At 43.8% G+C, this 26,624-nt stretch overlaps 1 protein-coding gene across 4 annotated transcripts; it reads right to left on the minus strand.

Moving 5' to 3' along the window:
* On the minus strand, nucleotides 1–26,624 carry FDFT1 (farnesyl-diphosphate farnesyltransferase 1). 4 transcript variants are annotated; one of them, XM_086414729.1, is made up of 8 exons: nucleotides 26,335–26,624; nucleotides 14,080–14,177; nucleotides 12,881–13,064; nucleotides 8,729–8,857; nucleotides 7,748–7,939; nucleotides 5,596–5,772; nucleotides 4,130–4,282; nucleotides 1–892 (listed from the first exon to the last, which is right to left on the minus strand). In XM_086414729.1, the coding sequence occupies exons 1-8, from the start codon at nucleotides 26,431–26,433 to the stop codon at nucleotides 671–673; spliced, it is 1,254 nt and encodes a 417-aa protein (XP_086270855.1). In that variant the 5' UTR covers nucleotides 26,434–26,624; the 3' UTR covers nucleotides 1–670. The 4 variants fall into 4 exon arrangements, with proteins under 4 accessions (XP_086270855.1, XP_086270857.1, XP_086270854.1 ...); XM_086414731.1 differs by lacking the exon at nucleotides 12,881–13,064; XM_086414728.1 differs by lacking the exon at nucleotides 26,335–26,624 and having other exon boundaries at nucleotides 14,080–14,535.

Genomic DNA, 26,624 nt, shown 5'->3' on the forward strand with positions numbered 1-26,624 from the left:
TGAATAATTCAATTCTTTATTATAAAAATCTCAAAAACGTTAGCTTTGACTGGAAACTCACCTGCTACGAAGGGACCAAAGGCAATCCTGAAACTTAAACTCCCTGTAAACAAGGAAATGATGCCAACTTCACCAGAAGTTGCCTCCTAGGCTTCATGTGCAGCAGGCAGTCTGCATTCTTAGGAATATTTCCTAGAACTCTACAAATATTCACACCTGCTACATTCAAGTCCACTGGAAGAGACAAAATGATGGAAAAAAAACAAGAAGCGAATGGAAAGAAAATTCACTTCACTTTCTACTGTGATAGGTATTCAAAAGTTGTTTTGCATTAAATACATTTAATTGTAACTCTAGCCTGTATTCACACTATGATCTCCTCTGCAGCCCCGGATGCAGCCCCTTCCCTGATGGCAGCCGTGAACGTTCGGCGTCAGTCACCCCGCACAGGTGAGTACAGGTGCCTGAGCTGTCCTTTCCCTTTAATCCTATCTTTTTCTCCACCACAGGTCATAGTTTCTAAAGGTCCAGGCCCACAGTACTCTTTGAGGGATTAAAACAGGAGGGGAAAAAAAGAGAAGGAGCCCACATCCATCCCTGAAGAGAAGGTCAGTCTGTTTCCCAGATAGGGGCTTGGGAGGAGGGGCGTTCAGTCTCCAGACCGAGCCAGTCAGTGCTCCCCGGTCTGAACGTAGTCCTCTGTGACCTGGGACAGGGTGCTCAGGTACTGCCAGCTCAGGGCCGCCAGGAGCATGACGAACGACAGGTAGATGGGCGAGTAGTGGCTCCGCGAGACCAGCTGACAGTTGGGGAGATTCTGTGTCCTGATGGTGGAGATGATCTGCTGTGTTTTAGTGGAACAGGGGTCAGAGTTGGGAATTCTGTGATAAATCTGTTGAAGAAAGAGGAAAACACAGTAAATCCTAAAAACCTTATAAATATCTGTGCTCACTTCTTACGACAATCTGCAACAGCTAGGCATTTTATGCCCATTTGACCAGTGAGAAAACTGAGGCTCATAGAATACAAAAGTAACAACCCCAAACCACCCCACTACTAAGGCAGGATATCAGCCTAGCCTGGGTGATCCCCTAGCCCATCCCGGAGCAGCAGGGCCGTCCCAGTGGGCTCTATCCCAGCACCTCAAAGAGCCAGTGGCATCCACATTCTTTGTTGAGGCTGAAGCAGAGTGACGTGGTGGAGGGAAATGATATTGCGATCCGCTCCTGTTCCCCTCCTTGTTCATTCACACCATTCCCTCTGCCTGGGAATGCTGCTCCCATGTTCTGTCCTCAGCCTGAGTACCCCCTCCTGCCCAAGCATCAGCTTTAGTTTTTCTAGAACACCCACCCCAAACCACCCAGGTCTGGCCAAGGGCCTCCTCGGCTCCCTTCTCACCCATCACCCTTGCTGGGGTGGAGTAGCCAGGGAGGAGGGCAGGAGGGAAAGAGCACAAGCATGGTGGTGGGGACACAAAGAGTTCAGACGTCCAATCCCCTGCCTGCTCTTCAAACTGTGCTCACAGGCGCCACCTGGGCATCCTGCGATAGACGCATTCTGCCTCAAGAACAGAAACGCTAACCCGCTTGTGGAAGACACGGATGGGGGGCACAGGACTGGGGGGCACAGGACTACGCCCTGAGTCGAGAGGATCCACAGGGTTTGAGGAGCACGGACCACAGCCAAACAGGAAGCTCCACCTGCTAGAAAAAGTTGGTCCTTGCCAAGGAATCATCTTTAGCAGAGAAGGAAGTAGAAGTTTCTGGCTGTTTGCCTGAGCATTTGTTTTTGTCCCAAAATAGCTGGTGGAGCTTCTCACCAGCTGCCAGGTACCCAGACTGCCTTCCAGTGGAGGCGGCTCCAGAGGACGAGGCCCTGAGGAACAGCTGCCCTGCTCAGGGGATCTGGGCTTCGCTCCACCTCGTCCTTCACACTTCAGACTTGTGAGAGCCTTGAATTCCCTACACATGTGCAATCAGGGAGCCCAGGGGTAAATGTCTTCCCGTCTTACATGCTCAGTGAGGAGAGACAGGATGCGAGCTAACCTCTGGCCACCAGCAAAATGACCAACAACTTGTGGACTTCATACTAAAAGTCTTCACTTGAAACTTTATTAACAAAATGTCCTTAAGGCTGACATTAAAACCATTTCACATTCCATTCCTTGAGACTCGGAAATTTTCAGTTTAAGTCAAATAAACTTATGGCTATTAATATTTCCTCTAAAATACCTTAAGTTTCACTAGAGTAATTTTAAATAAAATAATTTATCTTTTTTATATTTATTTATTTGATTGCAACAGGTCTTAGTTGTGGCAAGTCAATAGGTCAACATGTGGGATCTAGTTCCCTGACCAGGGATCAAATCTGGGCCCCCTGCAAGGGGAGCACAGAGTCTAGGCCACTGGACCACCAGGGACGTCCCTACAAACTTTTCTTAAAGGGCCTAAAAAAGTATTTTCAGCGTTGTGGGCCCTGTCTGTTATAGCTGCTCAGCCCTGCTGCTCAAGAGCCCTGGGAGCCATGGACGATAACAGAAACAAATGGATGGGGCTGTGTCCTAATGTAAAGTCATTTATGAAATCAGGGGGTCAGCCAGCTGTGTGTGGCCTGCCCTGCTCTGCCCTAAGTCAAACTGTGAATCCCAACTAGGCTTTAATTCCAGTAGTGATGGAAAATACCTAATAAAATATGAATTCTAATACAGCAATGGAACTGCCTACATTTTAAAAACATGGTTTTCTAAAATCAATGATCAGAATAAAATTATAAAACTATTCTCTGAACTATAAACTACATAGCATGTTTCTAATTTATATAAAATGGGAACAGTACCTAAAATGTCACTATTTAGAAAGGGTAATTCAAGCCTTTAGAATTGTGGTGAACAGTGGCTCTGAAGTCAGCCAAACCTGGGTCCAAATTATGGCCTGAGCCATGGTGTTAGGGCCTCAAATTTCCTTGATATTAATAGTACCCACCTTTTTGGCTGCTATGCCAGGTACAGAGAAAGTCCCAAGTAAGTGCTGGCTAAACAGTGAACCCCAATGTCCCAAGTCTCATCAGTAGCTATTTTTTGGTCAACAGCTGGACATGTTCATCTGGTCAGTAAAAGAATTTGGGGTTTTTTAAAAAACCTGCTCTGTATACCTTCTATGAGTGCCTCACACAGAAATGTAGAGATCTAAAATTTGGCAGATGGAGGACAGGAAAGAAATACAAGAAAAATGTGCAATATGCAATGGAAATCAGAGGAAGTCATTGTATTATAGAATTTTTAGATAAAACTGCCCTTACAAATCTTATCCCTGTCAAAACATAACCCAGGGACTGGAAGGATCAGAAAACTAGGGACAGTGGTGACCTGTGGGGAGGGAGGTCTTATGTTTTCATCTGCTTCTGCAGTAATTCAGTCTTCAGTAAGAACAAACCTAAGCCTCTCGGGTTTCTATGCAGCGGAAGGCGGTAGCCACCCACACCCCCTGTGAAAATCAAAAATGTCTCCAGACGCTACTAAATGTCCTCGGAAGAGGAGGAAGCTAAATCATCTCACTTGAGAAGTAAGGCTCAGGGCCTGGCAAGTAGAGAGCCCCAACCTCTAAGAAAAAGTTCTAGAATAGGCATGCTCTGTTTTATGGGATGCATTTTGTCATATGAAATGAGATCAACATTACAAAATTTAGAAATAGTTGCAGCCTCTTGGTTTTCCTTTGTCAAAATTCCCCATGATGGATTCTCCACTGAGGCCCTTGCCATAATATGAAGCACTGGTCAGGGTGTCAGGAAGTGTGGCCTGCGATCCTGGATCCCCTCAGATGCTATGTCATCAGCCACAGACCTGGCTTCACATGCATCAGCCATAAAAGGAGAAGCCTGGTTGGCCTCTAACTTCACCTTCCAACTCAAAAAATATGATTCTCCTGGGAGCACCATCATAAGACCTGGCTTCCTTTATCCCCTCTGACTAGGGCACCAGGAAGCTCCCAACAGTCGGCTCCCTGTGCATATTCTTCTGGAATAAAGGACACCAACCCATGTCTTTATGCCATAACACTGCGAGTTGTTGAGATCATCTAATATCCCAATATGAAGGAATGTTTAAATAGTAACATTATTAAAAAAAGCCCACCTCTTCCATGTACTGGTGTATTATGGCTTTTACAGCTGGCATGTTGGTGGCATCCATCATCAGGGTGACTGCTTGCCCTTTTCGAATCTTCACCACCCCCTTGAACACCTGCTGATTATTGTAACAGGCAGCCAAAGTAGCAATGGCCATGACCTATGGATAATGAGAGACAGAAAACACGTTCATCTCATTTCATGAAAACATGTGAGAAACTGCACTGTAACCAGTCATCATGAGACGGGAAGAGAACATGGGCAGAGAGCGCCAAAGGGCTAAGATACAGCTAGCCAAGAGAAAACACCCATAAAGAAAGCACGCCAAGACGACCCCAGCTCCCATGCCTCCCTTTCTCAGCAACACACAGAATCAAGCGCCCTTTGCAGTCCTGAATAATTCTATAATTTAGTCACAAAAGTTCCTTTTTATTTGAAAAAAAAAAAAAAAAAAACAGACAATCCAATGTAACATTTTCCATGCTAAGGCAATGAGTTATTAGATCTGAAAAACATATATTCCAAAATAGTATCTGAAAAACTTTCACTATTTTGTTTTTTCTCCCTATTTTTCCTACAATGAACATAATCATTATACATTAAAAAAAAAAAAAAAAAAGTACAGGGGGTTGTGGGGGACAAAAGTAGGGTGTGAGAGGGTATGGTCTCCCATGCTTAAAAGGTAAATTATTTCTAGGATAGATGGAAACCTAATTCCAGCATATGGTTTCCCAGGTGGCACAGTGGTAAAGAATCTACCTGCAATCCCTGGGTTGGGAAGTCCCCTGGAGAAGGGAATGACAACCATTCTGTTATTCTTGCCTGGAAAATCCCATGGACAGAGAAGTGCGGTGGGCTACAGTCCATAGGGTCGCAAAGAGTTGGACACAACTAAGCACATGGCATATATAAGTCCAGCACGGAGGTTTTAGTTCCATCAGCTGGGCAAGACTGGTCATTAGAATAAGACCAAACCAAGTTACCAAATCAGCTAAATCCTGTAACTTTCTTCACTTTGAGTTAAAAACTGAAATAATTGGTAAAGGGATTTAAAAATTAAGTTCCTAGGTTTCAGAGGCTCAGGTTTCATGTTCTGTTATCCCAAGATCTAGGAAAAGGACAGCAAAAGTTAAGTGCTTAATTATGACTTTTTAATAACAGCTTCACCTGTGTTTCACCCAGAACTCATAAAATCTGGACTTGAAGCCCTCGATTTAAATAGTGAGGATAAGAATCAAAGTAACTAGTTTAGAGTAGCTAATGGGAAAATAGGTTCTAGAATTTTTTGGAAAAGCACAGACTTAATTAACCTCAAGGCTGAGCTGAGTGTGGTGGTTGTGGGGCAAAGAAAGAAAATACACTAGAGTCATCTTTTAAGGAACTCTCCATTCCTAAATAGACCAAAATCGTAAACGCCTTCCATCGTCCCCACCCCCAGCACCCCGCCCTCTCCTCAGGCTCCTCGCTCAGTACCTGTGGAATAGCACAGAAGTTAAAAATACTCTGGTTTCGAAGTCGTGACAGGTAGGTGATGACGTCGGGGATGTGGTGCAGTGTGTTGGTGATGAGTTCATTCAGACACTGCACAGCCAAGTCAATGTTCTCTGGCTTAGCAAAGTCACCCAGCTTCTTCACGTACTTGCTCCAAGTCTGGACAGATAAGCAGATTAAAGACAAGTCAGCATATGCATAAGGGAGCAATGCGCGAGCCACATGAAAGGACCTTTGCAAATAAGAACTATGATATACAAAGTCTGTCTTGCCACTGCCTCACCTTTCATCAAGACTGAATCTGTTTTAACCACCATGCAATGGCTATTATAACTACACTCTAACCACAACCAAGAGTAAGTTAAGTGTTTGGGAAAGTGTCCCTTTGGGACAATTAGTTCAGCACAGATGGAGCAATACTTTGATGACCTCAGGCCAAAAAGGCCTCCTGATTTTCGCAAGGCAATTGTCTACTTCTGAAAAAATAACCAGCTATAACAAAATCAGCTACAACGGCATTGTAAGATAAACGTTAAACATTCGCAAGGTGTCCAGGCCTCAAAATAATTAATGATTAACCTTATGTTCCCAATTCTGATAAGAATACGGCTGAACAAGTTATCCGGGGGAAACGAGCTGAGTGTCTATTATAAGAACGTTACCCTCCTTGATCTTAGTAACTTGAAAGTGAAATAACAGCCTCAACTTGAACAACGGGATTGGTTTGATGATCTTTAATGATATTACTTAGAGGGTTCTCTGAAGCTAGCAAATAACTTACTTTTATTCTTAGGTATTCTTAAACTTCCTAAAGAATAACACTTATTATAACTTTATACAACCCATTCCAGTGTTCTTGCCTGGAGAATCCCAGGGACGGGGGAGTCTGGTGGGCTGCCGTCTATGGGGTCGCACAGAGTCGGACACGACTGAAGCGACTTAGCAGCAGCAGCAGCATAACTTTATACACTCCCCAAAAGAAATGACTGGGCCTAAAAGGACTAAGAGATTTAATGGAAAATCAAATTTGTTCTCCATGCTTAACATGCACCTAAACTCACTCAGATTGATGGTACTCAACTGTCCTGCAGAACCTGGAGAAAAAGGTTAATGAGCACCTATGTAACCATCCACCAGCTTCAACAGTTACTGACGCTTGGCTTCTACTGCCCCAGCCCCCAAATTATTTTAAAATCCCAATAATCACTGTATTTATCATTTTATACTGATATGTTATCATTTAATATTTTATTATGAATTTCTAAAAGACCAGGAACCTTTCTTGCACATATATCTTATCACAACTAAAAGTTAACTAAAGGTAAATGTTTAATACAGATTATCCAGTTAGCAGCCATACTGTCCCACTGTCTGATTTTTTCCCACTGAGTTTCCTCCAATAAGGACCTTAAACAAACAAAGTCCACGCGTTGTATCTGGCTGATGTCACTTAGGTCTCTCTTAGGTCCAGCTGCTCAGTTTTTATTTCACTCCTCAATGTGGCCCAGTCCAGGAAGAGAACCCTGGCTGGTCAGTGTCCATGCCCAGTTCAAGGGGGCCCGTCCACTCCAGCCGCTCTAGGCTTTACCGCGGCCCTCGTGGACTCACACACAGTCTGACAAGGAACACCTGTTTGATCTGATCTCCCTGCAGCTGCTCTGGCTTTGTCCTGCACAGACTCTGAGCTCTCGTCTGTGGAGCTGGCGTGCTGCCTGCACCCATTCGTGGTCTGGAGCTCCTGGGATGTTCTGTCGCTTGTGCTTTTGGACATGTTATCCGTGAGCTGGGTTTTGGGTAAAGCTTGAGTGTCTCATCTTTTTTTTTTTTTTCCCTTTGGTGAGAATCTGGAAAAATCCAAAAACTATGACACAGGAACCAAGCCTCTGAGTGAGTCACGGGACGTTATACCCACCACTGGAGAAAGCCTGTCCAAGAAAAAGGGGACACAGCCTGAACTCCTAGACGGATGCAGCCAGTCTCCCTGAAGCAAACTAAACCCTAACCTAGTCTGCACGTTCTCCTGTGCTGTCTACGGGGCCTTGATTTGTGTTTCTGTCACTTGCAACCAACAGGATTCAATGGTTTGTTGTCAGAGAGCGTTCAAAATTCTGCCCAAACCCCCTGAAGCTGTTACCTCTTGAGGCCAAAACTCTCTCCCTTCTCGCTGGTCTTCCAGATAATCACGGATGATGTTTGTTTTCTGCAGGAAAAGGCCCATAGAGTTGGCTCGCTCTGTGTCTTCGCCAATTAAGGGGTCTTCTAACTCCGAGGCCGAGAAGAGACGGGAGAGGCCAATTCCCACTAGCCCAGCAACATAGTGACAGTACTGTAAGAAAATGTTTAGAGTGCTTAATAATGAAACTTTTACTAAAAGGGAAACACTAGAAATCATTAGCTGCGAAAAACCAGGTTTCAAAGAGAGTGTAAAAGATCTCATTTTGCTTTAAACACACACACACACATTATATACCATGTACATGTAAGCAGTAAAAAACATTCCAAGAAGAATGAATACAAAAGACTTAACAAAAATGATCTCTGGCTCATCAGAGATCTGTGATCTCTAGCTCATGTGATATTTCTTCTTCTCTTTTTTTACTATATATATATATACACATACTATATATATTATATTATATATATAATATTTATATTATATAAAGATATATATTGTACATATATATGTACAACGCACATGCACTGCTTGTAGAATAAAAGGTTATTGGAAAAACAACCGAGTACAGTAAACTTTCTGATATCTGAAACTGGGAGTAAAGGCCCTGAGGGAATAAGGAATATTCTAACAGAAACTAGAATACTAAGTAGACATCTTGAAGACATTTTAAGATCTTGCAGTGTCTCAAAATCTTCATTATGTAAAAGAACGTCATGGTAGTACTTTGTTTTTTTTTAACATAATGAGGATGTGTTTTAAGCTCTGTGTATTAAGTCCTCAGAAACAACCCAGTGGTAACATAAGACTGTTAAGTGTTTATGAGGAGACATTACCACTGGGTTGTAAAAACACCACTTCTTCTTCATCCTAAACATCACGGTGGGTGCTGCCAGCTCATCGGTGCCACCCACACCGACAATGCTCCACAGGGACACTAACCTTGTCCCACTCCCGTTCAGACGTCACACGCTTATCCAGAAACTCCGCCATCCCAAAGCCCATCTTCTGGCAAACGTCAACAATCACTGTCTGATATTTCTCAGCCAGATTTCGAAACTCCAGGGAGATCTGAAATGGAGGTCGTAAAAAAACAGAAAATATGAAACATGTGTTAAAACTGGGAAACAAGATGGTACCTACGGATCGTAAAGCAGAGCTGTAACAGAACTTGTTAGTGAAGACCCCCAAATGATCCAGCAGTAAGCCTAAATCTATGTTATACTATGTTTCTATATACTGAAGAATAAGCTCAGCAAATTTCACACATGTTAAAATAGAAGGGTATAAAAATGCTAGTCTCCAAACTCAAGATGTAAAGTCTTATTATGTGGTCACCTTCCCAATTAATGAGAAATGAGATGCTTCAACATAAAACTGAACCTAAGTGTAAGAATTTTAGGAAGAACATTTCATTTTCAGACAAGCCTCATTATAATGAAGATTCATTTGTGCAGTCTTGGGTGCTCCCTATGCAACAAGCACTGCTGTGGGTACTGGGGTGCACAGCTGGCAGGTGACCTGCCCTAAGAGCTTATATTCCACTGAGGAGACCAGACAACCATTTTCCATCATCAGTTTCTGAATTCATGACATGAAGCTATAGTGTCTTACCCATTATAAAGGCTATACTTTCTAATTTCTTAAACAACTCAGTTTAGTTCAATCTGAGGCAGGCTATCCAATGTTTTTTTTTTTTTCCCCCATAGCCCAAGCTTTAATGTCAAAAAGTATTATTGATGCTTTTAAAATTCATCGCTACTGCATAAGTATCTTACTTAAGTTCAAAGAAGTGTTTGTAGGTTGTCAAAATAAAATATTAAATACCATGAAACTTTTCAAATAATATACTATCCACAAAATACGAAAAGTAGTGAACAGACTTTGCTAAGGATCTGAAGGGTGAGATCTTGGTCTCATGTAGACTTGGTCTACATTTACAGAAAGGTTAGAAAAACTCCCTCAGGCAACACCTAAATGTAAGGACCTGAGGGAAACTCAGCTGGTTGCAGGGCACTGAAAGAACTCAGAAGCCTAAGATATTAAGGATTATTCTGATAAACATTGACTGTTAAACCCCTAAAATCCGTAAAATCAATCCCATCTCTTCAGAACTGCTCTTTCCAGAACAGCTGTTCCAAGACAAAGCCCAAAGGCAATTCCCACGTGGACTGAAGCAAATCAGCGACTCTACCAAAGGTCATCTGAATCCCTGAATCTCGAGAGGACCTGGTCTTTCAACAGCTAACAGGGCTGGGTCAGTTCTATTTATAAAAGGGGCAAGGCCAGCCAGCTGGGGGAGGGGCAGCTTAGGCTTGAAAACAAACCCTCCAAGGTAAACACTTCACTGCTGAATGTGAACCAATTTCAGCTTTTTGGTACTTACTACATCGTTGTACAGAACACGAAAACAAATGTCTAGGAAAGAGTGACAGTGAAGAGCTCTCCATTTCCCCAGAAATCTGAGGGAGGGACCTCTGCTCAGCAAGGTCACCCAGGAGGTGCTTTCTCTTGTGCCTCCAAGTAATTCTGTTTCCCACCTATAGTACGCTTTTTGGTCCCCGGGCCACTCTCTAGTGATGCTAAGTATGAGAAGAGAAGACACGGAAGACAGTCCACTGGTATCATGCAGAAAGGTCAGATTCCCAACAGGGGTGACAGGGGCATGTAGACAGAAACCTCCCTAATAATAAACCTTGGGAGCTATGATCAAAATGCTTCACCTATATGTAAACTTTTACTTTCTTTAAAACTTTATTTTACTTTTAATTGGAGGATAATTACTTCACAATATTGTAATGGTTTCTGCCATACATCAACATGAATCAGCCATAGGTAAACGTATGTCCCCTCCCTCTTGACCCTCCCTCCCCATCCCACCCCTCTAGGTTGTCACAGAGCACTGGCTTTGGGTTCCCTGCATCACACAGCAAATTCCCTGTGTGGGAATTCACTGGCCATCTATTTTATATATGGTAATGTATATGTTTTAATGCTACTATCTCAAATCACATAATTTTCCTTTTAACCATGTTTTAAAGGGACAGTAAAGCGTACCAGGAATTGAGTAGGAGGGTTCTGGAGGCAGGCTTTCTGGATTTGAATCCTGGTCCTGCCACTTAACTTCACAGGTAATTTCAGGCAAGGGGCTTAAAACTAAAACTGTGCTTCAGTTTCTTCATCTATACAAAACATGGGGAACAGTGTATCATAGACATTACATGTTAAACTCCATTAATATAAAATAAAGAAGATGATGAATCGATAATGAAATGCATTTCATAACTCATAGCTCAATAAATGAATGCTATTACTGCTAGTATCATTTAAAAGTAACCCTTTGTTATTCCTCAAGCTATGATTGGAGGTAGATCTCTAAGACTACAAGTCTCCACTAGCACCAGGTGAAAAAGATGTACTCTAATTTAACCCATCACATACAATGATTGTTCTAGAAAGCCTCTGGTGCTCATGCTCAGTCACTCAGTCATGTCTGAGTCTTTGCGACCCCATGGACTGTAGCCTACCAGACTCTTCTGTCTGGAAGATTTCCCAAACAAGAATACTGAAGTGGGTTGCCATTTCTTTCTCCAGGGGATCTTCTGGACCCAGGGATCAAACCCTGCATCTCTTGCATTGGTAGGTGGATTCTCTACCACTGAGCCACTTGGGAAGCCCCTAGGGAACATTGAGATGTGGCCAAATCAAACCTTTATTTATAAGGTATGGAAGAATCGCTTATTTATGTGATAAGATATGATAAAGATATGACTTTCTAAGATAAAATCCTAGAAAAGTAGGATCTAGGCACATGCATAAAAGAAATCTGTGAAATTTTCTAAAGCTCAAGATTTTAGTTAGAACCCACTTTACTCCAACAGAATGGACTACATACCTAATATTTACAGAACACTCAGTATGTACCAGACACTACTCTAAGTACTTTACATGTATAAACTCATTCAGGCCTCACAGCTCTCACTTTACAAAGGCAGAAACTCAGGCACGAGGAAGTTAATGAGCGCATCCAAGCTCACACAGCTGCGGATGACAGAGGTCATCCTGCGTCAATCCTCACTCAGTCCAGGTGCAAAGAGCCCACTCCCTACTCCACAACTGCCCCACCCACTGTGAGCTGCACCATTTGCCACCAGACTCAGGGTGCTCCAGAGGCCAGCGGGGTGACTGTGGCCAGCTGCATTCCTGGGTGCACAAACTGGACAAAGCGTCTTTCAGGACACTGGCATTTGAGAGCTCTTTCCACAGGAAGAAAAGCTGGACTTACCAACAACATCCTGGTAATCATAGCAGCAAATAACATCTGTCTAAGAGCTCCACCTGGAAAAGGCAATGGCACCCCACTCCAGTACTCTTGCCTGGAAAATCCCATGGATGGAGGAGCGTGGTGCGCTGCAGTCCATGGGGTCGCTAAGAGTCGGACATGACTGAGCGACTTCCCTTTCACTTTTCCCTTTCATGCATTGGAGAAGGAAATGGCAACCCACTCCAGTGTTCTTGCCTGGAGAATCCCAGGGACAGGGGAGCCTGGTGGGCTGCCATGTATGGGGTCACACAGAGTCGGACATGACTGAAGTGACTTAGCAGCAGCAGCAAGAGCTCCACCTATTGGTAATTCTTTCCACCCTCGAAACCACACTAGGAGACAGGGACTTTTAATCTATTTTATAGATCAAAGAATGGAATCACAGGCAGCACCAGTTAGTGAGCAAGAGTGTGGGGCCGCCAACCCAGAAAGTCTGGCTTGATGCACCTTCGCCACATTATGCTATGCTGTCCTGAGACTGCTGGTTTTGCAGTTCCCTGCAGGCTCACAGCTCAGTAGTAAAGAATACACCTGCCAATGCAGGTGACACAAGTTTGATCCCTGGTTTGGGAAGATTCCCTGAGCAGGAAATGGCAATCCACTCCAGTATTCTTGCCTGGAGAATGCTATGGACAGAGGAACCTGGGGGGCTACAGTCCACAGAGTCGCAAAAGCAACTTAGGAACTAAACAATGACAACCAGGCACACAAGCTGGCTGACAGCCACCCCACCAATCATGCATGCGACTGCACCCCACTAGTCCTACTACCGTTGGGAAGTCCTCCAGGACTTGTCGGTCCTTTTCCTTGCTCTCCGTGAACCGCCAGTCAGGCTCATAAAGGTATGAGTGGAAGTTGTGTAGCAGTGGCACTTTTCTTTCTATACTGATAGTCATGTCATCTTCCAGTGTGTCCAAAGCTCGGAGAACCAGATAAAATATGCATACTGCATGGCTGTAAGAAAGGAATAACCACTAATACATGTGAACAAACACTCAAAGATACTGTTTCAAAATCACATTTCATTTTTGCCAGGCCATTTCGAAAACCCTCCTACACTCTTAACTCTACAGACCAATGAAAGGATACCCAAAGCTTTTCCTACTTAAGGCAACTTCTTAGCTTTCCTTTCTTAGATGGGAACAATGGAGTTCTGTAATTTATTAAAAAAATAAAAAATGTTACCAGCTGGATGTCACTACTACTCCCAGAATGAGTTACATTTAACTAGTGAAGAACCGTAGAAAGACCAAATGGGTAGACAGAACTATTATTTTGCAGATAAAATAAAGTCAAAAGATATAATAACATCTCAGTCTAAATACTATCATGTATGGCTGGCTGGCTCAGTAGTGTCTGACTCTCTGCAGCCTCATGGACTCCAGGCTGCTCTGCGCATGGAATTTTCCAGGCAAGAATACTGGAGTGGGTTGCCATTTCCTTCTCCAGGGGATCTTCCCCACCCAGGGACTGAACCTGAGTTTCTTGGCAGATGGATTCTTTACCACTAGCGCCACCTGGGAAGCCCAAATACTATCACACTTACAGGCAACTGGTCTAAGTCATGTATACAATCTGCACAGAGGCAACTTCAGAAGAATTAACCCAATACACTAGAAATGCAAGGTAGCCTAAGGGAAGCCAAGGAAAATACATGAACCGCGCAGAGGTCCAGCGGCCAGGACTAAAAAAAGTTAATAAACATCCCCCCCCCACCACCACCACCCCCTCAAAGAACTGGGCAGGGACACGATGAGATGGCCAGGTGCCTGGAAGGCCCAAAGTAAACACAGGCGCGTTTCAACCGCCAACATTTCCTTCACCCACTGGGGCACGTTCTGGCAAAGCCACAAGCACCACCGAGACTGCAACGCGAGGAACTGTGTCAAAAAGTAGCTTCGAATGACTCTGCAGGCCTCTGGCAAAGTTTTCCTCCCCCAAGTCAAAAACTGCAGCCTCTGCCACTCACCGCATTTCCCCATCCAGCGCCTGGATAACAGCTGCGAAACTGCGACTGGTCTGATTCAGGTACTTGTAGCATGTTTTCAAGCTGCTGCTGAGCGAGTCCTGCGGGGAGAGGAGACACACGGCGGTGGGAGACGCGGAGGTGCTGGAGTGCGGCTGGGGCGAGCGGCCGGCTGCCGCGGGGCTCCGCAGCCGGCAGCACACGCCCTCTCCCCGCGGCCGGTCCTTGGACGGCCAGGCGGCGGGAGGCAAGGGGCAGCCGCGCGAGGGGGTGCCCGCCCCCCTGGGTGCCGCGCCGGGACTCAGCACCAAAGTCCTCTTGAAGAGGGACATGGCCTTGGTGCTGCAGGCGACTGCGGCCATGGGAATCGCAGGGCCAGCGCAGTTTTTCCTCCATAGACCCGAGCCGAGAGAGGAGGCGCCCACCGCTGGGCGGGACGGGCTCTCCCTCACCCGCAATAGGCTTGGGGCTCCTGAGCACAGAACAGGCGCCCGCCGCCCGCCCCCTGCGGGCCCCGCCCACCCCGCGGCCAGCCCCTCTCACCCCACAACCCAGCCCGCCGCCCGCCCAGATGTAAGCCCCGCCCAGGTGCTAGCCCCGCCCCGCCCCGCGGCCGCAGGCTCAAAACTCTGCCATTCTGCGCCTGCCTCTGAGTTCCCCTTCTCCCCAGAACCCATAGGCTGCTTAAGGGAACCCAGTCCTCTTTTGAGAAGTTTGCTCTTTCTCCTGCAACGGAATCTCCCCTCGGCCAAACTTTAGCCAGGGTCCTCTGAATCCTCAACCTTTGTATTTCTGTGCTATCTTTGCATCGCTCAGCTCTACCAAGAACGCGGTTAAATTGGTTTAGCCAGAATCCCCCATAACCCATATATGATCACCCTCACTTTCTGGCCAGGTTCCTCTTCCCTCACTTATCCTAGCGCCCCGGCCTGCCTCCAGTAAAAATCGATAGGTAGTTCAAGTAGAATGCTCTTTACCCCATAGGTTTCCTCTTAGTAATTTTTCATCACCCGCCCCTACACTGTGTGGAACTGAGCCCAGTTCTATACTGAAGTCTCTTCCTTTACTGCAAACGCTTTTCTGAATAAAAACTTTTCTGACCTCTTTAACTACTGTCCTGTTCTGGTTTTATTTTAACACCTGTTAAACCTCTATTAGCGGAGAAGGCAATGGCACCCCACTCCTGGAAAATCCCATTGATGGAGGAGCCTGGTAGGCTGCAGTCCATGGGGTCGCTAAGAGTCAGACACGACTGAGTGACTTCACTTTCACTTTCATGCATTGGTGAAGGAGATGGCAACCCACTCCAGTGTTCTTGCCTAGAGAATCCAGGGACGGGGGAGCCTGGTGGGCTGCCGTCTATGGGGTCGCAGAGAGTCAGACACAACTGAAGCGACTTAACAGCAACAGCAAACCTCTATTAGGGGCTTCCCAGGTGGCTTAGTGGTAAAAACTCTTGCCTGCTAATGCAGGAGACAAAAGAAACGGGGGTTTAATTCCTGGGTCGGGAAGATTCCCTGGAGGAGGAAATGACAACCCACTCCAGTATTATGCTGTTATATTCCAGTATATTATATATAATTATATATTATTCATATATAATATATAATATAGTATATTATTATATATTATATAATATATATTATATTCCAGTATACTGGAAAACTCCATGGACAGAGGAGGCTGGCAGGGTACTATTTCAAGGGGTCGCAAAGAGTTGGACATGACTGAGCACACACACACACACACACACACACACACACACACACACACACACCTCTATTATCCTCTGGAAATCTAATTATTCCTTTTATAAAGATTTCTAATCATCTTTCCCTTTCAAATCAATGAACCATAACAATCCTTATGAACTTTATATTTACTCTTCCCTAAGGAAAACAAAAACTGTTTCTTAAAAAAAAAATCCGTATTTTAATACACAACCATATCAGAAAGAATTGCTCTTTTGTATTTATTTTTATGGAGACTTTATATTTTAGAGCAGTTTTAGGTTCAGAGAGAATTGAGTTCCCATATACCACCCCCCAACCAGTCTCCCTGCACTCTCTTTTTAAGAGAGAAACAGGAAATAATTTGCAATATCTAACAAGGGGATGGTTTAAAAGAATATGTGTGTGTGTATATATATATATACATATATATGTATATATGTATATGTATAAAAGTAAATCCCATAGTCACTTTGGAATGTTAACAGTGAAACTTGGGACCTTGCTGGGGTCCAGGTGAACCATGTTCTTTTCATTTGTGTATATTTCCTAAATTTACATAGATACATATTCTTTTGTCAAGAGAATAAAGCTTTTTTTTAACCATAAGAATTTCATTTTATTGTGAAATTCAAGTTAAAATTATTAGTAAAAATTAATATTTACTAAGCACCATATATTAGTAATATCATTTTGGACATACAGTCTGGCATATAAAAATACTCAGTGAAGGACTAATGAATAAATTAATCAGTTCAGAGAGTATTTTAAGAGCAATTCATCAACTCCTCTCTCAAAATGTGGAAAGACTTCACAATAAATAAAAGGAACAGCTCTTTTCTGAGCTCTGAGCCAGCTCTTCACATACAACTTGATTCCTTTCCCTGCTCTGCCAAATGTTTTCATCCTCAGCTACACCTAAGGGTTTGGGGGCTGATGTCAAAGCTAGATTGCACTCCTTCTGAAGAGTAACAATCTTTAAGAACATGCCCCTCCTTTCCAAAAATGCCCTCTACAATCTTAAAAGTGACCCAGGTCACTAAATCACTTATCTCCTTCTGCCATCAGTCTTTTTCTTGGCACCTATTTGTTTCAATACATCTGTAACAATTTCCTCAAATTACCAAGAAGATACAGGGAAAATACAACTAAAAAACACACTATAGAAAACATCACTATTACAAACATTTCCACTGCTTGCTTCCCAGGAGCTAAGGGAGATTGGGGAGGGAGTGGGAAGCTAAAGCTACTGCAGCCTGTCCCTTGAGTCTCCTGTTGTTTTCCTTTGCTGAGATGAGCATGCTCCCAAGAACTCTCCAGTGAGAGAAGAGGGATGAAGGGCATTGAGGGGAAGAGCGTGCAGTGGTGAGAAGTACAGGACTGTCCTCCCAGGACTGGGGCTCCAGCTGAAAAGCAATTCCACAAGTAGACAGTGACCAACCTTCCCCACAGCCTTCCATTCAGACTTCATACAACACAGGTTTCCTCAGAAGGGAGGGAAAACCCCACAAACTTGAGAACTGAAGTTAGGAAATAACAAATGTAGTAACTACCACTTACTGGGCAGCAACTGTATGCCAAGCACAATACAAACAATAGCCTTGATCCTTACACAATCCTTTAAAGAAGGTATCATACAGATCTGCAATCCACCCAAGGACTTCAAGGCCAGATGTGTAGCAGAACTCAGAATCTGTAGTGTTTTAGAAGACAGCAATAAAACGCATACATATCCTGTCTTTGTGGAGTGGCTCCCTGTAACTGGGATTATCAACACTTTTTCAACTGTGAATAATTACCCTAAGTGGGATGACTTTAAATCAAAGCACATTATACCGCCAAATGACTTGGAGCCAGACTTATTAAAAACCTGTTTTAGACCATTTTGGAGTTAGGAACCTGTGACTGAGCGATTGTAAGCCACTATCTCTATTTTATGGATGAAGAAACTGTTGCTGAAAGTTAAGCAACCACAAGTAAGAGTCAGGATTTGATTTAACAGAGAAGATGTTAGTCCAAATAATAGGATTTAGACTTGATGGAAACCAGAGCTTCATGATTAGAAAACACTTTTTCCATTTTGTGCTAAGTGATGTCACACAGCTTGCAGCTGGCAGTATGCCTCCAGATTTATTGATATGCTTCTAAAAATTCAGGATAAATCAAGTTTAGGGAACCCTGCACTCCTACAGCGAAATCTTTCTATGATTGAAATAATCTCAACCCTCCATGTCTGCTAAGTATAAATCTTTTTCTCTAGAGTCTTTATTACTTAAGAGAGAAACTAAGATAATGTTTAGTGAAGAAGTCTTAAGTGGCCCTTTTCTGAAATCATTTGCAAATATTTTGTTATTAATTTTATGGACTTCCCTGATAGCTTAGTTGGTAAAGAATCTGCCTGCAATGCAGGAGACCCTGGTTCGATTCCTGGGTCGGGAAGATCCGCTGGAGAAGGGACAGGCTACCCACTCCAGTATTAATGAGCCTCCCAGGTGACTCATTTTGCCTTTTTTTTTTTTTTTTTTTTTTGCATTTCTTTTCCATGGGGATGGTCTTGATCCCTGTCTCCTGTACAACGTCACGAACCTCAGTCCATAGTTCATCAGGCACTCTATCAGATCTAGTCCCTTAAATCTATTTCTCACTTCCACTGTATAATCATAAGGGATTTGATTTAGGTCATACCTGAATGGTCTAGTGGTTTTCCCTACTTTCTTCGATTTAAGTCTGAATTTGGCAATAAGGAGCTCATGATATGAGCCACAGTCAGCTCCCGGTCTTGTTTTTGCTGACTGTATAGAGCTTCTCCATCTTTGGCTGCAAAGAATATAATCAATCGGATTTCGGTGTTGACCATCTGGTGATGTCCACGTGTAGAGTCTTCTCTTGTGTTGTTGGAAGAGGGTGTTTGCTATGACCTAGTGCATTCTCTTGGCCAAACTCTATTAGCCTTTGCCCTGCTTCAATCCGTATTCCAATGCCAAATTTGCCTGTTACTCCAGGTCTTTCTTGACTTCCTACTTTTGCATTCTAGTCCCCTATAATGAAAAGGACATCTTTTTTGGGTGTTAGTTCTAAAGGGTCTTGTAGGTCTTCATAGAACCGTTCAACTTCAGCTTCTTCAGCGTTACTGGTTGGGGCATAGACTTGGATTTCTGTGATACTGAATGGTTTGCCTTGGAAACGAACAGAGATCATTCTGTCGTTTTTGAGATTGCATCCAAGTTCTGCATTTCGGACTCTTTTGTTGACCATGATGGCTACTCCATTTCTTCTAAGGGATTCCTGCCTGCAGTAGTAGATATAATGGTCATCTGATTTAAATTCACCCATTCCAGCCCATTTTAGTTCACTGATTCCTAGAATGTCGACGTTCACTCTTGCCATCTCCTGTTTGACCACCTCCAATTTGCCTTGATTCATGGACTGTGAACTTCCAGATGTTCAAGCTGGTTTTAGAAAAGGCAGAGGAACCAGTGATCAAATTGCCAACATCCGGTGGATCATTGAAAAAGCAAGAGAGTTCCAGAAAAACATCTATTTCTGCTTTCTTGACTATGCCAAAGCCTTTGACTGTGTGGATCACAATAAACTGTGGAAAATTCAAGAGACAGGAATACCAGACCACCTGACCTGCCTCTTGAGAAACCTGTATGCAGGTCAGGAAGCAACAGTTAGAACTGGACATGGAACAACAGACTGGTTCCAAATAGGAAAAGGAGTACGTCGAGGCTGTATATTGTCACCCTGCTTATTTAACTTCTATGCAGAGTACATCATGAGAAACACTGGGCTGGAAGAAGCACAAGCTGGAATCAAGATTGCCAGGAGAAATATCAATAACCTCAGATATGCAGATGACACCACCCTTATGGCAGAAAGTGAAGAGGAACTAAAAAGCCTCTTGATGAAAGTGAAAGAGGAGAGTGAAAAAGTTGGCTTAAAGCTCAACATTCAGAAAACAAAGATCATGGCATCTGGTCCCATCACTTCAGGGAAATAGATGGGAACAGTGTCAGACTTTATCTTTTTGGGCTCCAAAATCACTGCAGATGGTGACTGCAGCCATGAAATTAAAAGAGGCTTACTCCTTAGAAGAAAAGTTATGACCAACCTAGATAGCATATTGAAAAGCAGAGACATTACTGTGCCAACAAAGGTCCATCTAGTCAAAACTATGGTTTTTCCAGTGGTCATGTATGGATGTGAGAGTTAGACTGTGAAGAAAGCTGAGTACGGAAGAATTGATGCTTTTGAACAGTGGTGTTGGAGAAGACTCTTGAGAGTCCTTTGGACTGCAAGGAGATCCATTCTAAAGGAGATCAGCCCTGGGTGTTCTTTGGAAGGAATGATGCTAAAGTCGAAACTCCAGTACTTTGGCCACCTCATGTGAAGAGTTGACTCATTGGAAAAGACTCTGATGCTGGGAGGGATTGGAGGCAGGAGGAAAAGGGGATGACAGAGGATGAGATGGCTGGATGGCATCATCGACTCGATGGACGTGAGTTTGAGTGAACTCCGGGAGTTGGTGATGGACAGGGAGGCCTGGCATGCTGCGATTCATGGGGTCACAAGGAGTCGGACACAACTGAGTGACTGAACTGAACTGAACTGGTGACTCAGACGGTAAAGAATCTGCCTGCAATTCAGGAGACCTGGGTTAGATCCCTGGGTTGGGAAGGGATCTTGAGGGGGGTATGGCAACCCACTCCAGTATACTTGCCTGGAGAATCCCCATGGACAGAGGAGCCTGGCAGGCTAACGTCCATGGGGTTGCACGACTGAGTGACTACGCACACACACACGTTATTATATATTTGTGTTTGAGGGGGGAGAAAAATTCTGTTCCCTATTATCAGATGCAGCCAGGGATCTGTGACCCAACAGAAAAACAGCCACTGCTTTACAATCCAAGATACACAGTTTCTGGAACACCTCCAAGGACAGGTAATTCACTACCTCTGGAGACTGCCCACCTCACTTTGGTTTTTCGTTGTCCCATAGGTGTTCCTCAGATCAGATCAGATCAGATCAGTCGCTCAGTCGTGTCCGACTCTTTTCGACCCCATGAATCGCAGCACGCCAGGCCTTCCTGTCCATCACCAACTCCTGGAGTTCACTCAGACTCATGTCCATCGAGTCAGTGATGCCATCCAGCCATCTCATCCTCTGTCGTCCCCTTCTCCTCTTGCCCCCAATCCCTCCCAGCATCAGATTCTTTTCCAATGAGTCAACTCTGCGCATGAGGTGGCCAAAGTACTGGAGTTTCAGCTTTAGCATCATTCCTTCCAAAGAAATCCCAGGGCTGATCTCCTTCAGAATGGACTGGTTGGATCTCCTTGCAGTCCAAGGGACTCTCAAGAGTCTTCTCCAACACCACAGTTCAAAAGCATCAATTCTTTGGCGCTCAGCCTTCTTTATAGTCCGACTGTTTTCTCTAATTAGAGGTATACTCAGCCATTTTAAAAAATGCCTCAGATTAAAACTGGCTCAGAAAACCTAAAACTAACAAAATTATCCCTGGAGAAGCAAATGGCAACCCACTCCAGTATTCTTGCCTGGAAAATTCCATGAACAGAGAAGCCTGGTGGGCTACAGTTTATGGGGCCGCAAAGAGTCGGACACAACTGAGTCACTGAGCATGGTAAAATATTGTACTCTGTGCTCATCAAACCTTAGAGCTAGAAGAGGGAATAGTCCAGGTCTCACTTTTCAAAAAACGTAAAAGATGCAAAGATAAGTGTCTGGACCCAAATGACCACCTTATAAATGATGTCCCCTGACTTCAAACATTCAGCTCCCTTGTCCTGCTATCATTTTTTCTTTGTAGTGCTTCTCTCCACATGAAATACTGTGTATCTTTTTTTTTCTTCATTCTGTCTCTTCTACAAGAATGTAAGGTTTGTAAAAGCAAGGTCTTCACCTATTTTGTTCACCGTTTAATCTCAAGCTCCTAGAACAATATCAAGCATGCAACCAGTGGTCCCATGTCTGTTAGATGAATACAGGAAGGAAGGAAAGAAGGAAGGGAGTAAGGGAGGGCGGGACTATACAGCAGAATTGGAAAGAAGTGGAAAGGGAAGAAACCAGCAACTGTTGCGTGCCTGTGATGTATCTGGAGCACACACGACAGCGCTGGGATATGATCCGCTGTCTGGGGCCAGTAGAAGCCTGTGCTCTTTATCCCAGGGTGACCTTCAGAGTGGAAGCAGGAAGGTCTTCAAACAGGCCCAGGTCAGCATCCTGGAACCACCATTTAAGAGCTTCATATTTCAACCACTTTATGTCACAGTTTTATAACCTGTAAAATGGTAGTACCAATAGCTCTTATGTCTTTAGGGTTGTTGTCAAGATCAACTAAGTGTGGTAAATTACAAAATGGCCATAAAGTTTGTTGCTCTTTCCATCAGAAGATGGAGTCTTTCTCCACCTCTTTGCATGTGGGCTCCCCTTTTTTTGGCCAATAAGACAGTAGGAACTGTGAGTTAAGCATAAAGCTCAAGAGTGTGTGCACACTAGGGTTTGCACAATTCCAGTCAAGAGTAGAGAGCCCCCAGCCTATAGCCTGTAAATCACACATGGTCCAGCCACATGCCAACTGGCCAACTGAGCAAACTCAGTAGGAATCAACCCCAAGCTGGCCCAGACCAGAAGAACCCCCAGCTCTCCCAGAGAACTGTGAACTAAATAACAGGTGTTATTTTAAGTCACTGAGTTTGGTTTTTTTAATTATGGTGAAATATATTGTTGTTTAGTCACTAAGTCGTGTCTAACTCTTTTGTGACTCCATGGACTGTCATCCACCAGGCTCCTCTGTCCATGGGATCTGTCAGGCAAGAACACTGGAGTGGGTTAACCATTTCCTTCTCCAGGGGATGGTCTAGACCCAGGGATCTAACCTGTGTCTCCCACACCGGCAGGTGGAGTCTTTACCCTTAAGCCATCAGGCAAGCCATGGTGAAATACACATGAAATTGCCCATCTTGACCATTTGTAAGCAGGCACTTCAGCAGTGTTAAGTACAGTCATACTGTTGTGCAACCAGACTCCAGAATTAGGCTACACAGTTTTGGGGTGGCAACCCAGTGAAAGCTAACTGATAATAGACTTCAAGTCTAGCACATAGAAGAACTCAAATGCTGTCTATTATTAACTTGATTAGTTTAACTCACAGTATAATCCCCTAATCCATTCACCTGCCAAATTACTGTTCCCAAAATACTGCTTTCATCATGTCATGGGTGCATTTGACCATTGCCTGCTACCATGAATATAGCTCAGCTCCAGGATTCCCACATGCACCACTGCACTTTGTACTTCTTTTTTTTAAAGTTAATTTATATGGAGTACAGTTTCTTTACAATGTACTTTTTTTTTTCAAAATCCCTTTATCTATTTCTTTTTTAAAGTGTTTATTTATTTACTTAGCTGTGCCTGGTCTTAGCTGCAGTACATAGGATCTTTGACCTTAATTACAGCATGTGGGATCTAGTTCCTTGTCCAGGGTTGGAACCTGGGACCCTGCATTGGGAGCAAGGAGTCTTAGCCATTGGACCACCAAGGAAGTCCCTTTACAATGTACTTCTAACTTGGAATCCTCAGCCCCACACACTGTGCACAGTCCTACCAAATGACTTGGCTCATACTGGCTTTACACACGGATGATCCTCACCACTAATCTAAATCTAATATTTCTTCAAGGCCCTACACATTACAAAGCACTTATTCTGTGTTTTCTGAAAACTTTTTGCTGTAAAATGGTGCTACTTCGCTAAAATTTCCTGAAATCTCAATGAACTTAAGATGACTTGGCATTTCCTAGGTTAACTTTTTTCTTTTTGGCCAAACTGCACGGGTGCCTGGGGTCCCAGTTCCCCGACCAGGGATCAAACTCTCACCCCCTGCACTGGAAGTGCACAGTCTTAGCCACTGGACCACCAGGAAGTTCTCTAGGTTAACCTTTGTACACCTGTTCTCCATCAGGGATGAACTGAGGGTACACAGTTTCCTGTCTGTGTCCATCACACAAAGTGTGCTCAGCTTTCCACTGAATCTGGACCACCCTCTGCTTAATGTGACTCTGTTGCTCATCACCTTAATGACTGTCAGCATGATGGAATCAAAAACGGTTTGTTACAGTATTTTCAGTATTTTTGTCTTCACTTAAAATATTTTAGGGACTTCCCTGGAAGTCCAGTGGTTAAGACTTCAGGCTCCTAATGCAGGGGACATGGGTCTGCTCCCTGGTTGGGGAACGAAGATCCCACAGGCTGCAAAGCACAGCCTAAAAAAATAAATAAAACATTTTATAAATAAAGTGCATTTTTTTAAATTAAAGCAATTATGAGTTATGTTAATTAGAAATACAGTATCCATAAGAAAGGAATTTAAAGTTCTGAAATAACCAGATCACACCTAAGGAATATTGTTCAGTTTTGAATACTAGACTTTAAAGTAAGAGAGACCAGGTTGGTTAATGGTCTGGAAAAAGTAACATATAATGAATAACTACAAGCAGAACACAGAACATTTGGCTTGTATATCATTGTTCTTGAAGAGAATGAGACTTGTCTTAAAATACTTCAAGTGGCATATTACAAAACAAGGATTAGACTCTCTTGACTCCAAAGGGTGAACAAAGAGTAAAACTTCAACTCACTGTTAAGAAACACTTCGTAAAAACCAGAACTGTCTGGAGGGGGCCAGTCTCCAGAGGTAGTGAATTACCTGTCCCAGGAAGTGTCCAGGAAACTGTACCTCTTGGATTGTAAAAGCAGTGGCTATTTTTCTGTTTTGGCAGCATCTGATAATAGGGAACATCTGATAATAGGGAGCATCTGATAATAGGGAACAGAATTTTTCTACCCCCTCAAAACACACGAATATACAATAAAATAAATATTTCCAAATAATTTCAGGAAAGGACCACCTAAGTGCTCTTAGCCAGAATCTCCTAAGTAAACAAATATCTATCAACCAAGGCATAGGAGCAATTTAAGGCTGTATTTCCTTTAGGCATCCCTTTAAAAACTAATCCCCTATCCCAGGCAGAGGTGACTTTTTCCTTCAGTAAATTTCCTTACCGCATGTATATTCTGCCATAGTTACTTAAGTTTCTTTTGTTTACAAAACTAGAGGTTTCTTGAGGGCACTGCATCAAGATACATCAAACAAGGCTCCTGTTTTCAAACAGCTTAAAATCTGGAATCAAACAGACTCTTAACTCTGAAAGGGACTCTGGGAACATAAAACCCATCCACAAATAACCAGGATACAAGACTATGGGGCTGATACAAGATTAAACAGTGCTATAGAAAATGGTTGAGGGAGGGTCAGAGGTAACATGAAAAGGCATCTCATTATGGTGCCTGCCTAATTTCTATGAACAATTTTATAACATTTTATCGACCGGACAAGAGAATGAGCTCTTTGGGTGTCTAATTTGTCTACACATGTTATCCTGCCCTTCTGAACCCAGCATAAAGCCTAAAACAGAACAGATGTTTTATAAATGTCTGCTGAGAGGTCAAGAGAGGTAGCAGTCACAGAAGCTAGACTGTGAAGGAGAAGGATTCTGAGTTACATCACAAAGGGAAAATTTTTCTGATGGAAAATTATAGTGTTTTAATAAAGGACAACAACTAAGAGTATATTTAAACAAAGGACAATATTTGTGATGTTTCCATTGGGGAAAAGAATTTATAACTTTTGATATAACCCCACTACTTTAGTTGAATGTGTCTATTCATTTAAAAATCATTTAATGAGTTTCTTGTTGGAATAAATACCATATTTATTCATTGCAAATTCACTGAACAAAGGGTACAGGAGTGAGGCAGATGAAATACAAACAAACCCAAGTCTGGCCTTCAAAGAGCCAACTGTGTAGCTAATCGACAGACAGACAAATAATTAGAACTTGCAAGAGTAGATAAGTGTTCTAAAAAACTCAGGGAGCACAGAGGACGAAGGGACTGCTCAGACTGCAGGAAAGAGGTGGGGAGAAGCGTATGGAGGTGGTGTAACTGAAAACTGTAAGAATGAGTAAGGTTTCATTCCAGAAAAGGTATTCCTGACGATATCTGCATAGTTCATTATGTTCACAAAATTCTTTCACACCTCTCCCATTTAATCTACCCATGTGGTTGTGTAACCCACGTATTACAAGACATTAAAAAATCAATCTCAGGAACAGAACGAAATGTGAAGCCAACTACTTGAAAACCAATGTCTTGAACAAATAGAAACATTTTAAGCAGCAAGACAACTTGGGGGTTAGGAGAATGCCTGGGACACAAGGGCAGCCGGGCCAAATATTGGGGTAACGGAAGGTGAACCAAACTTGGCAGGTGGGGCCGCCTGACGTGATAGGGGTCTGTTCCCCGGAGGGAAGGAGGGAGCTCGAGGGGTCTGGCACTCGCTGGCCGCAACCTCTGAGCTCGATTATGGGCCCTGCCGGTCAGACCCAGAAGTCAGCGGTCGCGCGCAGCCTCCCCATTCCGCGGGGATGCAGGGATGCTCAGCCCACCTGGTCCATTTTGGGTATCACCTTCCGCCGGCCCCCCATCTGGAAGCGCAGAAGGTTGTAGAACTCCTCAGGGTGCCCCAAGCACTTCACGAACTCCATGCTGGCGGCAGCGGACAGTCGGATCCCTGAGCTCACCTCGTCGAAACCTCAGCCTGGACCCTTCCCGCACTCAAGGAAGGATTAGGCTGAGGAGGTGCGGCTAGACGGCAGGGCGGGGCGGAGGCGGACCCAACGCGGCGGCGCCACGCCCATTTCCCCACCAACTTCAACGGGCCTCCAGCTCTCGCGCC

This window comes from Bos grunniens, chromosome 8 (assembly GCF_055505025.1).
Source record: "Bos grunniens cultivar Pamir isolate PY7600 chromosome 8, Bosgru_T2T1.0, whole genome shotgun sequence".
Taxonomy (NCBI): Eukaryota; Metazoa; Chordata; class Mammalia; order Artiodactyla; family Bovidae; genus Bos; species Bos grunniens.

Bases quoted from the DNA above. Each gene is read 5' to 3' on its own strand.
- FDFT1 (XM_086414728.1), bottom strand. From the start codon at position 14,438: ATGGCCGCAGTCGCCTGCAGCACCAAGGCCATGTCCCTCTTCAAGAGG. The intron at 13,065-14,079 runs GTGAGTGGCAGA...CCTTTCTTACAG, and splicing joins GCGCTGGATGGGGAAATGCG to CCATGCAGTATGCATATTTT. The intron at 4,283-5,595 runs GTACTGAGCGAG...CATTATCCATAG, and splicing joins ACTTCTGTGCTATTCCACAG to GTCATGGCCATTGCTACTTT.